This window comes from Buteo buteo, chromosome 3 (assembly GCF_964188355.1).
Source record: "Buteo buteo chromosome 3, bButBut1.hap1.1, whole genome shotgun sequence".
Classification (NCBI taxonomy): domain Eukaryota; kingdom Metazoa; phylum Chordata; class Aves; order Accipitriformes; family Accipitridae; genus Buteo; species Buteo buteo.
In genome coordinates, this window is record NC_134173.1 from 42199090 (window position 1) to 42215100 (window position 16011).

The following is a 16011-nucleotide window of genomic DNA, read 5'->3' on the forward strand; positions in this document are numbered from 1 at the left end:
TAATTAAGAGGACTCATTTGTCAAATACTTATTAATGTACTTGCAAGTTTAATTGCAGGTTGACAAACAGAAATGTTATTTTCCTTATTTCAGATACCCTAACTAGCAGTCTCAAATAAAATCAGGTGTGTAAATTTCCTCTCAGCAGAAAAGAACAGGTTACTTACCTATTGATTCAGCAAACTATTTTATATGCACCACATTACAAGAAGTGTGGATTTTGTGCTCATGAAGGTACCAGATTGATAGTTCTTGAAGCTGACTGCCTATTGTCTGCTACTACAAACACAGTGGCAGTAGAAGCATCTTCCACACACTGCCCACGCCAGCATCTTTCACTCTTATCTCTAGGAAACAGCCGCCTGCCATTCAGTCCTAGCCTCCCACTGATGAGAAAATTAGCAAGGACACTGGTGACCTGCAACTGTGCTACAGAAACTTACCTACTGAAAACAGGAGCTAGATCAGCACACACTTTCCACGGAAGTCCAGGAACAATTACATGTGCTAGCTACAGCAGTGCTAGGCCAAAATGGGAAAACTAGATGCAAAAAGTGCTCTCTACCTCATCGGTCACCTTGGTTATCTGAGTGAAAACAAAGCCTTTTTAACATCGTCATTTCTCAAGAAAACTAGTAAAAGAAACGTAATGGCTTACAGCAGTTACAGCCCAGTGAAGCGGACCTGAAAAACTACTGAAAGTCGAAGCAAATCCTCTAGCTGTCATCTCACATCCTTAAATTCTCACCTGCTCAGGACCCATGGAGGACAACCCTGATGTAGGCACAGAGGTCGCTGAGGTCATGCTGATCTGCCCTGTCATCTGGTTCATGTTGTTCATACCACTTGTGTTGGTTGCCATGGATACACTGATGTTCATGTTATTATTGTACATGCTGGTGCTTGCTTGCTGCCCAAAATGTGGTGGGGACTGTTGTGAAAACATGCTACAGCAAGGAATGGAAAAAGCAATGTGTCAGACTTAGAATGCTGAAGCCACTAAGAAACTACTCTCTTTTTAATATATCTTAAGCTAGAATTTGTATATACTGTCATTTATTCCAACTTCAAAGGAAAAACTAGTTTTCAGCTACATTAGTGTCAAAGAAATAGATTTTCAAAATTTAAGTTCCCATGTCTGTGCACAAAAATGCATGCCTTTGCGTGTGAAACTATGGCAAAGTACAAATCTGTTATGCGTGTGCAATAACAGCCAATTAGCTGTCTAAATGGGCTTTTCGCTTATTTTAAATATGTTTGGGAAAGTAATTTTTGGAGGGAAAGGAAAACACCTTTTTCTCCTTCCAGTGTTAGCACAGCACAGGACTGTTGAGCTGCAATTGGATCTTGTCTAATAAGCTTTCTTTTCGCAAAAGAGGCTATTTGCACATATGAATACCAGATTTGCACATAAAATTATGGCAAGTGGGCTCACAAATATAGACATGCAATTGTGCAGAAATTTATTTACCAAATCTTAGCATCAGGTTTTGAAAATGTGGCACTATAAGAAACAACATAAAGTCTAAGACAATTACCCTCTATGTTCCTTTAAGGCCATTTCAGAATAACTTAAGGAGGAGTAACTGTGGAAGATCTCATCCCAGATTTTATTCGAAGCCAAGTGCTTTCTGGATAGTATCTTGCTTCCCATTATGTCAGAAGTCATATGAGAAACTTTTTTACATTTCCTAAAATGCACTTCACTGTTTACATATCAGTCTTTTCTACTCTTTGAGCATAATCAGTCAGTGAAGGAATTATTACTGACAATGTGTCTGTTTAGAGGATTTGCATTGGACTGAAATACTGTGGAAGGGCTGCTGTGTGTCAGATGGCACGCAGTAACCACCTCAGTATCGATGGCTGACTTTTACCTCCCTGTGAAGCACTGCTCCCACAGCCGAGGAAATCTTTCAGGGTTAACACTCAACCTTGCACTTGGGTACTCCCTCAGGCTGTTGCTGCACACTGTGAGACTTGGTGGAGTGCAATGGCATTCTGGGCACAGGACCAAACTCGGAAAATCCCACCATTCTTTTCCTTCCAATTCCATGTCTTTTCAGGCCACCTAACCACATTTTTAAGTTGTTATCTGGATGGCTGAAACAGTACACTACAGATCATTGTGAATACTCAGTGGGTTGTGTAAATGCATTTGACATGTCTCTGCTGTAGAGCTGCAGTTTAGCAAGCCAACCATTAGTCTCATCGAGCTGCCCCTGCTGCCGTTTCAGCAGAAGCCACAACTGCGGTAGCTATGCCTCCTGCAGATGCTTCGGGAAGACAGTGAGGAAGAGGCATGGACAAGGATGAGGATAAGGGATAAATCAGCTGCTTTAAGGGGAACTTTACCTGGATCAGCCTCATCACTGAATACTGGTGTGTTGGGTTTATTGAATCTTTGTCAACCAGCGGGAAAAAGATCTGTTGCTGGGCTGGGATAGCAAGAGCAGCCTGAGAACTTCAGGATGACAAGAGCGCTGTGCTAGAGACAACTGTGTGCACCCCAGTGTCAAGTGATACAGGCAGTACACCAACCTGATAGCTCCTCCTGTCTGCCACTGAAAAGCACAGATCATTGCCATCTGGAAGCTCGTTGCTGCCTACTGACACCACTCAACGTCCGACCCATTCAGTGTGGACAGACTTGATTATTAGAGCTATACCGACTGGGGCATGGGCCTCAACTGAAAAGGTGACTGCATGCATGAGGCATGCTACAACGCTCTCAGAGAATGACAGTTATATGCTGACCGCCAGTATGTGCAAGCACTAATGGATTGAACCTGGTTGTACTCCATCCAGCATTTAAAGTGGGAGGTGATATCCAGTCACTGCAGTTCCAGAGCAGTAGGGAATGCATAGGCTCCGGCTCAGCTGATCCAGCCATGTGGAAAGCAGTGTGGGAGCACAACATGAAAATCATACGCAGAAGAAATGCATCCACACAAACGTTAGGGGCTGGAGTTCACTGTGCAGCAGGAGTGCTTCTTAAGGACACAGTGTTTTATCAGTTACCACAGACAAAGCAATGCATTGTATGGATGCAGGTCTTTAGCTATGAACTCACTTTGCCTTGTAGGAAGACAGAATTTAAACCAACTTGTCAAGCCAAATTGAAAAGAAATCTCTTTTAGGATAGATAGTTAACAACAAACAAACAAGCAAACAACTACATAAAACAACTCCGCAAATAAGTGTAGACCATAAATGACCCTGTTACTCTGTGTGTTCATTTTCATTTTGTTCTGGATTTACCTGTTTCCACCCATATTCCCTTGTGCCCACCCATTCATCTCCGTAGAGGACTGATAGGCAGGATTAGCCTGAGACTGCTGAATCATAGGGCTTTGAGTATGAGCCAGTCTTGGGGACATCAGTGGACTCTGAGGAGTGGTGGCCCCTGTGAAGCCTGGATCGGGCTGCTGACTAATACCTGAAGAAGAAAATGAGAAATTTAGCCACTGTACATTCAAAGTTGAAAGAAGCCAAGAGCTCATACCTGCAGACATGTCTTTGCACAGTCCTACTTACGTCATCTGGAACCTATAACCTTGTGTCTTAATGTGGGATCTAGATTAAAAGCAAGACATCATCAACTAATACTATATGTATAACTTTAAAAAAATCATTTGGCCTAAGTATGTTGGCTACCTGTGTGTCCTAATCACACAAGTGGTCTCTCCCCTCTACAGACCAAGAGAAAAACACTGGTAAGTGACTTTCCCCCCCGCCCCCAGAAACTGCATTCAAAACAACAAATAAAACGTATTGCTTCTGTCTATAAATCCATTTTGGTGAAAGTGATGCACGACCTGTTTACTGCATGGCACCACCTTTTAACATTTAGGCTATAATTTTCAATTTTTTCTAAAGTTCCTAGAACCTTAGTATCTCTATTTCTGTGTCCCTGTAAGAACAGGTAATGCCATTTTGTGCAAGCATTTAATGATTTTGTAAAATAAAAAAATTACCTAGATGCAAAGAAAACCTAATTTAAGTTGTAAAATGCCAACTGTGTGCAAAAATTTTGCTTTAAACACAGTCACTTTGGCCTTGTTTAAGTACATCACGAACGGCATACTCAACAGAAACAAGCCACTCTTAATGCTGGGGTAAGAGTCAGGTGGTGTGAAATCTATTCTTATATTCACTGTCTGTGTGACTTAACTTCTCTGTATCTTTGTCTGTATCATAAAATGGGAATAACATAATGTCTCTTCATTTTCATAAAGCAATTACAAATACGTGGAGGGAAAGCACTATTATGATTTAGAAACTGGTGTGAAGGGTAACATCAGTAAGAGTAGGTAGCAAATTTAGAATTGGATGGACATAGTTTGTTCTATCAGCAGAACTTGCACATAACATTATTTAATATAATGGTAATATAACTTATATAATACTTATAAGTTAAGTAAAGAGGCTGTAAAACAATAACCGTATGGAGGTAACTGCCCCATGCATGCCCAGAACAAAGTGGTATGCAGCTTTGTAAAACATACAAACAGAATGGTATTAATTACTGTATTACACACAGGTTTAAGGAGAGGGAAGGGAATGCCTTATCTGAAGCTAATTTATATCATTTAAATTCAACAGTTAGTTGTTAATTTTACATTATAACGTACACATGAAGAATTCTCTTTCTTGGGGAAGAATCTGTCTGATATTTAAGCAATATCTCATTATCAAAATTTTAAAAAATTACATACAGCTTTGCTTCTGGTCACTATGCTGTTGGCCAACATCAATTCACATCAATCTTCTTCATTTGCACTTTTATCGCATATGTTGGTTTGGTTAGTTCAGTCAAAATTCAGAGTCCATCAAGCCAATACATACACATGTATGTGTTTGTGTGTGCATACACACTTTTATCTGCATATATCTAAACAAACACACACACTGCACTTCTGCTATTGCTCAAAAAAAGAGCGGTGCTTGGAGAATACGTGGTGCTAGAGCTAGGAAAGTAGAAGGCACTACATTGCATTTAAGGACTCCCAAAGGGCCCAAACCTCCATGTATCCCATCGTTCCCAGGGAGCCAGGCAAGGGGCTGTGGGAGGGGGGCTTGGACCCAGCACTTGGGGGAACATGGGGGAGTAAGGACTGCCGAAATGCACGGGGGGTTGGAACCAGTACCGTAGTTTGGAGGAAACGGAAACTGCTGTGCATTTGCCTGCGGGATCCGCGGATTGCTCATGGTTGCTGGTATGCCACCGGCGGCCACCATACTGGGGGTCATGCTCAATCCCTGCCCTCGCATCATCAGCGTCCGCTGCTGCACCTGCTGCTGCTGCTGCTGCTGCATCTGCCGCTGCCGCAGGTGCTGGCTCAGGATCTCCCGCTGCCTCTGCGCCAGCATCTGCGCGTTGATAGGGCCCTGCAGGGAAAACCACCGCCACCTATCAATAACCCCTTCTAAGGCAACCTGACCAGTGGAGGCATCTCCACTGGAGTAACCTGGAAGATTCCAGCTTTTTTTTTTTTCCCCACCACACAACTAACAATAATATTAAACAGGAGAAAATAATCCTATTAATACTTCTGCTGGAAAAGACTTCCAGCAGTGCAAGAGTCAGTAATTGAAATAATACCAGTGCTTAATATTGCAGCGATTTGTAATTGCAAATAGAGTAGCTCATTAAGAAAATGCATCTTTAGGAAATGAGAAGCTTGGTTAAAAATGCAGTTATATCGTATCTCTAGTAAACAACCATCCACCCCATGTAAATATGAGAAAGACTCTCAGAAACAAAACAGCAAAATACTTTGTATCATACAGACTGCATTAGTTGTATTCAAGCTTTAGAATTTATTGTATGTATTTACCACATAACATTAATACTGTATTTAACTGAGGGGAGAAAGAAGAAAACAAAATGATTTTTTTTTTTTTTTAATTGCTATTTCTCTCACCTGCGTTGGCACTCCAGGTCTCAAAGACAGATTCATATTGGAGACACTGCTGATCTGATTTATCAGTGGCTGCCGATTCTAAAGAAAAAAACCCAAACCCCAACACCAAACCCCGAAAGTTTTTAGAAGGAAAACAAGAAAAGGGAAATTTTACGTACAGAGGTATATACATCTACTTCCTGATCAGTTAGTTTGAGGACCTAGTTTTACATATTCAAGCAGGGACTAGTTTTCCTGCTCAGGTCCTCTTATCATTTACTGAATCCTGTTTATTAAGGAGATAACACACCATACAAGTGACAACACAGGCGCTAAGCTATTTACCAAACATGCTGCCTTTACAGTTCCTGTCCTTTTTGGGTTTGGGACTGGACTGTTGATGTTTACTCTGAATTAGACCCTAACCTGATGTTCGAAGGCAGAAATGATCTTTCCCCTAGAAAAGCATTAATATCTTATTTATTGTACTACGAACCTATATATTTAAAAACGAAACTAGAAACAACAACTTAAAACGATCCTCAAAAGTAGACCGAGGCCAAGGAAAAAAAAGGATGTAGGTAACAGGCAGCAATAAAAGCATTTAGATTGCTGGAAGAGTCAAGATACAGCAAACAGAAAAAGACTTATAGAACAAAAAGCACCACTGTAGCCTTGCTCAAAGAATTAGCGAGACCCGGGCTTAAATACTAGGCGCATTCTTGCACAGTATTATAGAAAGAATAACGGGAAGGTGCAAAAAAAGAACAAAAAAGAGAAGGCGCAAGGTACTGTCTCGGCAAAACTCGTTATGGCCGGTGTTTTCAGTCTGAAAGCGGAATTAGGCTATAACAAAACAGGGCACGCACTTAAGCCCCGTCCTGTTCGGAGCGAGCTGACAGCGCGTGCCGCCCAGGAGAGGCGCCTGCGCTGCGGTGCGCGGAACCGGGCACGGAGGGGGATGTACCTGCTGCGCCTGGAGCCTGTGCTGCAGCTGGAGCCGCAGCTGGTTCGGCTGGTTCTGCACGATGCCGGCAGGCCGGAGGCCGGGCCGCGGCTGCATGCGCAGGGCGGCGTACCCGGGGCGCTGCCCCATGGGGTGGAAGCTGGGGTCCTGCATGGGCGCGTAGCTGCCCTGCGCCATCTGAGCCTGCGCTGCGTACTGCTGGGAGAACACCGGCGCCTTCTGCTCCATCAGGATGCTCGACTCCTGGCTGGGGAAGGTCTCTGGGTCGACGGCTTGGCTCTGCAGACGTACGGGAACAATGGAAACAGTTGGCGGATGTGGCTTTTACCAGGATTATACCGGACTAATACGGTCACCTTGCAAAACCAACCTTCTAGGATGTGAATGTTTGTAAACAGAAAATTACATGGATTTTCTTTACCTAAATATAAAACTTAAACAGAATTGTGGTTTTGAGTGTCAAAACATATTCATGGAGGAGACAAATTCCTCCTCTCTTTTATTTTTTCTTTTTTTTTTTAAACAAAGACCCACAACGTTTGTCGTGTTCTTAATACAGCCATTGTATCATTCTGCTAAGGAATAAAAACCTGACATGCCAATTGCTATATGAAAATCTGTAAATGAAGCGATGCCAGCATATTTTTGCCATTGAATCTGAGATAAATCCAAAGATGTTACAAATGAATAAGGATAAGAAAGTAGATTTTTATCAGTATCTTTAAACAAAATAATGGCTTCCAATAAAGATGCCTGAAACTATTACAAGAGTTAATGTGAAGAGAGTGCCTAATTCTTTCAGGGCACTTTTGCACAAACTGATTATCCGTTAGCATAAAAAAGCTAACATAATTCTAAACTGCATTCTAGATACTCCCCTAATATTTGCTCTAGCCAGAATAATTTTATAGCTTATTCCACATTGACCTTGGAAATCAAGTTAATATAAATTTTAGTGCCCTCATCAAAGAAAGACTTTAAGCTCCTATAAAATGTTTGATAGATATTTAAAAAACACGTTCTAAAATGCAACAGTTCTCTTATCTGTGAAATTCTTTAACTGTTTCCACTGAAATATTAATCAAATAGAAAGATATTTACCACTTAGTTTGAAACAAAACATTATTCATATTTTTTTGGTGGTGGTATTCCAAAAGCCATGTCATATTGCATGACAGTTTCACACTGCAAAACTGAAGTTCACCAATAAATTATATCTCCAGCTTAACACCTCACTGAGTTCTGTGTAGTACCAAATAGGCTTGGAGATAGTTTTCGCATGCCCAAAGCAGGATTTCATTGGTCCTATTTCATATCTAAAATGCAGAGCTAGTTCAGAAGTTATGCTCAGGGTGCTGATGAGTGCTGGGAAATGAAATAGGTATTCTAGGTTTGCCTGAGAATATTAAATCATTATAGAGACATACAGCTATTTTTGGAAATACAATTTTGATGCCAGAAACATCAAACGCTAACTTCCCCCCCCCCCTTTTTTTTAACCACACTTTTTTGCATCATCTAAGACTAAAATGGACAAGAAGCAACTGGAAGCTAATAAAAAATAACTGGGGGGTGGGGGGGAAATGGATGAAAAAGAATAAAACAAATTCATGCTGCAAAGTTTAGAAAGCACGTTGGTAATCTTAAAAAAAACACCTACAGTTTTAAGTGCTTGGAATGCGATCAGCTGCTTCAGGTGAAACTCATCCCTTAACACATATTAATCAGCTAAGGGAAAAACTACAGGTGAAATTACACTTTACAGGTTTGCTCATGCAAAGGTTTGTTGCCCCCATCACACAAAGGTCTTGATCTTGCTCTTCTGCTCCTAGGTCTTCATATTCTTTTTTCTTCTTTCCTGTACCCTGTTGCTGGCCGTGATCTTACCTTTCTCCCACAGAGTTGTTCCTCTGACCACCAGATAAGCAGAAGCCTGTTAATTTTTTGGTTTTGGTCAGGTTAGTTGCATAAAGAGAAGTGGCTCAGCACAGGTCACAAGCAGGACAGCTAGACGAGCGTGGCAGGGGAGAGGAAGGAAGACTAAACCTGGGGCTGAAGGAAGCTTTTCAGGTGACCCTGAGCTGTTAGATGGACTTCCACCAAAATATGCAACTCCATCCTAGCTTGCAAGAAGTGTTTTATAATCCCCTTTTTCAACAAATGTTTTACAATCCCCTTTTTCAACAAACATTTTACCTCCACCTTGACAACATATCCTTTAAATGCAATACCTAATACATGCAATGCAATGTCCAGTATACCTGGCTAACTAGTTCTGGTATTCCTAGAGCCCTGTCGATTTCTTCTAAACCATCAAAATTCCTTAATGCCATGTAAAGCTGATCCAGGAGAGCCCCCTCATCACTTGGTGACTCTGATGAAGGATGATTACACAAGAGATCATCTGGTGAGCTGCCAAACGGTTGCCTGTCAAAACATGAACACAGCGTTGGTAAACAGCTGCTGAAAAACAAGGAATAATACCAGAGGATTAGTACTCAAATTGAGCTAACAAGTGGAGACAGAAATTATTTTAATCACTGCCAATTTTGTTTAGAAAACTATTCTGGATGAAAGTTATGTTACACAAAGAAATAACTAAATAGCGTGATTAATGCCTGTCAAGACCCTACAAGCATGGTGTATCCGACAAGTAAGCAAGCACACCAAAGGTATGCCTGAGTGCTGATTTCATATTACAGGGTCAACAGAGGAGTACAGAAATCAGTATAGAATATAGTCACTGAACACAGAAGACTAAATAACTTTTTTTAACTAACTGTAATTTTGAAATTTAGATGTTAGATTAAATATACTATCACAAGTAGAAAAAGACCTGATTTGCACAGACACTCTTCTTAATTGGTTTTCTATCAGACTAAGCAAGCTGAAGAGGTCATGGAAGGGTCCGAGGACTGTCTGAGCTCGCACAAACCGAACATCTGAAAGAGCTGGCCAGAAGCATGAGGGAGCAGGGGGAAAAGGACATTCCCCTTTTTCTTTGCAGCAAAACACTGCATCAGCTCAACCCATCTTACGGAATTGCACACTTGGGTACCCGTTTATGCACTTGGTTATGTGCCTCAGAAGGGTGTCAGCAAGAATTTGGATACTGTCAGGCAGAGTGTGCTGGCTCTATAAATCCTGCTTACCTCGCCCCTGAATTTGTATGCAAAGCACACTTACAGTTACAAAGACAGAATAAAGGTTTGTTCCAAACCCAAAGGACAAAACTTACTAAGAAACAAACTAAATCTTAAGTAACACCTTATCTGCAGCCAAATGACATATTTTTGTTTTGCATTTCACACACGAGCCCTACTTCACACACAATACTACAAGACTACAATAGAAAACATAAAGAGCAAAGCATTCTGCAAGCAAGGGCAGCTACTATATGCACATCATGGCAGAGTCTCATCCCAGATAATTGCTCGGAGACAACAAAAACTGTCACACATGGAGGGAGGAAACAGCACTATATGTGAACCCTTTTTACACGTCTGTTTGGAAAAACAAAGAAACATGTTTGTGTATTTAGTTTCCATAATGAGATATATGGTTGCCATGGAAGTCTAATCTCTATGTCAAAGCTAAGCAGAAGGAAAGAGCTGCATCGTCAGGCCATACGCCTAAAAAAACCAAAGGATGGCATGCAGGAAAACTAACAAAACCATATTCTTTTTAATTAGATCCTGGACTGTAAAGAATAAAAATAAGGATATATATGATGTACCTTTAAAACATCGCAAAGTATTAATCAATCTCATAGATAGAGGAGTTTCTATAACTCTCACAGATGGAATTATAAATCAGTAAAAGGGAGGAGCAAAAAAAGAAAAAAATCCTTTGAATCAAATTGCTTGCAAACTTTAAAGATGACTTACAAGAAGGGATGTATGATCTGGAAAAATAATCAATGAGGCTAGCCAAAAAAACTCCCTCAAATTGTAAATGGGCATGAATACATATGATAAGAAAAAGTTTAAAACATTTGTCAAATTCTATATGTTAAACAATGACAATTACTTTGTTTTTCCCCCCCCTTTTTTATATACCACAATGATAATGTTTAATTTTTTCTCTAAAAGAATTATTTTTACTCACGATTTAACTTTTATCAAATTTAATAGTCACGACGATAATCAGATTATAAAAATACAAAACCCAGGGATTAGTAAAATAAGAAATGGCAGCACAGAGCAATTTGTCATCTCTTTTTGGGTGTAAATGATCAAAATATGGTAACTTTCAGATGCAACACAATTGGAATTTTTTTCACCATCTTCAGCTACAAGGAAATTATGAGAAAAGCAAAGGTAACAAAATGGAATAATTATCTGCCAGGCTTGCTGAACAAACATGGCCCTGTATTTTATTTTATGGTGTCATTTTTTAAGTGAATAATAAAGTTACGCAAAAAGTGCTTTTGGCATATGGACACTCTAACTTGGGGAGAATTAGCACCAGGAAACATCTTGAAAAGCATGAAAAGTAACAGAGAAAATGCCACACTTAATTTTACAGAAAATATTTTCAGACATCCATTCATAATGAAAATTAAGACAATGTAGTCAGAAGATTAACCATTTTTCAAACACACTTTTTTACAACCGCTTCCTCTTAATTTTCTTTTCAGTGCTCCCATTTACTACTGAAAAATATCGCAATTTATGCAATTCAAAATACTTCAACATTTTTCATTTACCTATTTATTCTGTATCACTTATACAGTCCATATATATATATACGGTTTCTCTAATGTAAGCTGCAAACTTTTTGGAGAAGACATGGCTCTTTTTTAAGAAGTGTAAACCACTTTTCATAGTTTTGGCATTATTTAGGAGTCTTAATAATGAATAAAGTTAATACATTACAGATGAGTTAATGAGTTGTGATCCAATTGTAGTTCTGGTTACCTGAGAAGGAGCTAACTTCAGGGAAGAGGCAGTCTCCCTTTCACTTCATCTTTCCTTCCTCGTCTTTCACAGAACTTAGATCAATTAAAAACCCCCAAACAAAACATAAGTTAACCATGTCCTGCACTATTTAAAATGCTACCCCGCTGCAGGAAAAACCAGCTATGTCATAACTGTAAGGGCTCTGGCATTTTCCCACATTTAGCATTAAGTAGAATTGTTAACAATAAGAACAGCAAAATCAGACAGAATCATGCACACATTAATGCTCGAGAGGCGAAAGTGGTGCCGCTACCCGAAGCACTGACAGCATTCACTGTGATACAGAACTTCCAATTCTTCCAACACACTAAATGGCAAAAAGAGCATTTATAAGTATTACTGGAACATGTATGCATGTCACGAGCATAAAATACAGTAAGCATTAAATTGATGTACATTTGGTGAATATTTTATACAGAACTTTGCTTCCTTGAGGTGTACAAAACACAGGCCTGTAAAATCTCTCCATGTTTTGATGTGACATTAAGACTCACCTGTTCTGATTACCAAAAGATGCCTGATCTATAGGCAAGATGCTGTCCGGCCATGGTGCAGTCTGATTTGGAGGCGCCTGTTGTTGGCTATACTGAGGTCCTCCTATGTTCATTTCCAACTCAGATGGCCCTAATCAAGGAAAAAATAACCACATACCTCTTGTGAAAAGAATCTACTTTCATGTTAATTCTTTCCATTGGATTATCTATGTTACAGTAAAAGCAAACAAAAACATTAAGACTTCAGTAACATTACACTTAAAAGCATCATGATTCTTTTGTTAAAAATTGATTTCAAAATTTGAGTAAATAACATGAGAACCTGAAAGTGGTTTGAAACCATAAAATAGCAGATATGACATCATAGATGCAAAAATTAGTAAGAGAAGCATAAAAAAAAGATAGTATATAGAGTCAGTATGATAACATACTTGCTTTAAAAGTGACCAAGAGCAATTACAATGTTCACAGCGTTTCCTCTTAAAACCCCCTCCAGTCTTTAATAAACAAGGGCAACTTCATATCCCCTTTCTTTGGCCACATCACTGTGGAGCTAAAGAGTAGCGGGAATTGTTCATATCCATCCCTGTGCTAAAAGTTAGTGTTTTAAACACCTTCCTTCCCACTTACACAGGAAACTTTCACTGTGGAACACAGTTCTCGTCAAATCTATAACTGAGTCTTTTTTTTATTTTGGGGGTTTTTTTCTGCTTCATCTTTGACAATCCAGTGTACGCCAAAAGGCACGACTCTACACGTGCCCTGACTTACCCATATTCATGACCTGAGATGGAAGCATCTGCCTCGGGCCAGGCTGGTTGCTGGGTCTCAAGGGGATGCTGGCCGTGGGGTTGCGAATCATGCCTGCTTGCACTGGCCTGTTCATGCCACTAGCTGTGGGCGCACAGGTCACCCTCACAGCAGGAGCCTGGCTTCCCCAATCTCCAGATGTCATGGCAGGCCGAGGGGCATTGCCACCGATCATTCCTGCACAAAAGCCAAACAGACTCAGGTGCCAGCACGTGATTCAGAACAGCTTTAGCATTACAAACGCCCGATAAGCTGCATTTTTAGTGACGAAAATGTGGTAGTTTCACTCAAAGCACATTGTACCACAACTGCCTGTCCAGATGTGCAAAGCTACAGAACGATGCCTTACACTGCTTAGTCAAGGGACTGGAGATTATTATACACTTTACAAGAGGAAGATCCTTTTATCATTTCCGAAACGCTGTTCAGAGTGAGTGTTCCCACATGTAGTCTGCAACAGGTGCCGAGGGTGTGTGGATAGCCCTAACTTCCTTCCTCAGGAAATGAATCACGTTTGCTGATGTGTGTGTCAGTGCTTTACTTTCCAAGTGCTAAGTGAGAATGAAGACTTGAGTAACAACATGTTATCGCTACACACGCTTACAAATTAGAAGGATTGAATTTAAATTCGCATTCTGCAAACATCTTTGGTGAGTCCTTTCATTCGGAACCTAGAGGCTTCTTAGCTTCAAGGCTCACCCAGATAATCTTGAACCAATATATGGTGCAGGGAAATTACTCACAGGAACTTTCCGATAGATGCTGAAGTTCATTACCGTTATTTTAGGGGAAGTCCTCCTACATCTACTGTAAACAACTGATACAGTTTATTTACACTTGGAATATATAGAGTACTACACTCTGACAGTAGCCAAAAAACCCCAACCAAACCCCAACACAAAAACCCCCCAAGCCCAAAGATGTGCATTCATAGTATTTATACATTTCAATTTTATACAGCCAAGACAGCAGATAAAACACTGATTTCAGACTGGACTACTGGTCTTTCCAGTTGCATTTTGCATCATCCTTAAATGAACACTAAAAGCCACACAAATAATTATTATTCCTCAGTTCAATTATTTGGTGATACATAAGCAAGGAGAAAAACCCTCTGAAGAGGGTCATTATTTCAGCTGCGGTACAAAATTCAGTGTTACATCCTCAGGTTTGTTCTATTTGTGTACGTATTCCATCAGCTGAAATATGTGGTGTGCTAGAGCAAATGGCAGGAACACAGATAATACTCTCTAACTTGTATACATAAGATAAATATCACCCTCTAATATGTATACAGAACATGGAAGTAATAGGACACTTGAAAGACTACAAGTTGACCTCTAAACTGCTTAAATAGGATATTCCAGGGTCTGGCAGCCTGTCTTTTTTAATACTGATGCAAACTATATATAAAATTTTGAGTGAATAGCCAGCTGAAAGGACTTACAATACCCATTTGTTTACTCAGAGTTCTTAGCGGTTGTTGTATACTTGTACAGTCTCAGGCTACGTACTAGTTGAAATAAGTCAATCAGCCAGACTTTTCTTGTGAAACCCCCTACGGTACCTTTGTACGATATTAGGGCAACAGGAAGAAATCAATGCACCACAGATCAGGCATAATCCATGACAAGAGGTAATACCACTGCAACATCTGATGGTTCCCAAAAAGTTTATGTTTCAGAAAATAATGAAAACATTAGCAATTCTTTAATTTAAAATGAGAACCAAGGCTAACAAATAAAGGATAACCAAGGGCAAAACCAAGGTCTGTAGAGATACACATCATAAGGGCAACAGTATTGCCCACAATTTTGTTCTGAAAGAACTACCTCTAGAGACAAGCAGTTCATTTATTTGCTTTTGCGAGGCAGAAAGACTGGATTTTTACCTATCTAAGCCTCAGCTGAATCTGGAACATTGATGTGAACAGCCTCTAATTGCTAATACACTGGGTTCATCTAGAAGTTTTCAGATAGGTGAAAAGCAGTGCATAAAGAACAGGACTTAAAATGTGCAGAAACAGAAATTCAAAATAAATATGCCAATATACAACAGCCCACGAAACACAATTTTTTCCAGACTTTTTGGGAAGTACTTATAATAACCTGCACTTGCAATAACCCAACATCAAGTTACACACGCTATAGTCTGTTACTCAAGTATATTTTAAAAAATGGAAAGTCATCTTACCTGTGCTACTGTTGCCTAAAGTTCCTTGACTTCCTATCATCCCTTCATTCCTGCCCATCAGTCCCGGCTGAGGTATCACTGAATAGGGGCTACTCGTTCTTATGGGTGGGAAAGTTCCTGCACCTGTTGGGTTCTGCAGTGTGATGTCAAGTGGTAAATTCTGGTTTGGTAATAACCTGCCCAGTTGCCCTGCTCGTGGGTTATTAAAAGCTAGACAGGAGGAGCAAAGAAAAAAGCAAAGTTACAAGAATGGAAACTTTACTTGTTAAAAAAACCAAAACCAAACCCAAACACACTTTAAGCTCTTGGGCTGGGCTATTTAATGCTGCATAATTTACCCACTCCATATCTGTCTGAGAAACATCCCTTCTTGACATTTTTATGTAAATTTCAAAATGGAACATTCTGACACTAAAGCAGATATGACCTGTAGTTTTAGAACTTTAAATGGTGCAATTTAACTGACAGAACAGCCACTATAACAAAATATACCACTATGTGATGTGCATACTACTGCCAATTAATCTTATACCTAGTAGGACTGTAATTGCATGCAGATGTCATCCAGAGGCAGACTGTTAGGAATTATCTCAGTTTTGGAAGTTTTCCAGCATAAGCTGTGCCCCTGAAGAAGTTACCAAAATTAAGGACAGATTGAGTATCAGATCCTGTAGCCCCAT

The 16011-nt window shown here is 40.0% G+C and overlaps 1 protein-coding gene across 8 annotated transcripts in view; it reads right to left on the reverse strand.

Moving 5' to 3' along the window:
* NCOA2 (nuclear receptor coactivator 2) overlaps positions 1–16011 on the reverse strand; it is a 198746-nt gene that overhangs the window by 12640 nt on the left and 170095 nt on the right. For 7 of the 8 annotated variants that reach the window (XM_075023426.1, XM_075023431.1, XM_075023427.1 and 4 more), the window contains 9 exons: positions 15332–15541; positions 13100–13315; positions 12329–12458; positions 9135–9300; positions 6874–7152; positions 5928–6005; positions 5151–5391; positions 3262–3439; positions 749–947 (listed from right to left, as the gene is read on the reverse strand). In XM_075023426.1, the coding sequence (XP_074879527.1) occupies positions 749–947; positions 3262–3439; positions 5151–5391; positions 5928–6005; positions 6874–7152; positions 9135–9300; positions 12329–12458; positions 13100–13315; positions 15332–15541 (1697 nt within the window). The remainder of the gene's footprint in view (positions 1–748; positions 948–3261; positions 3440–5150; positions 5392–5927; positions 6006–6873; positions 7153–9134; positions 9301–12328; positions 12459–13099; positions 13316–15331; positions 15542–16011) is intronic. The other variant, XM_075023434.1, reaches the window with a different exon arrangement.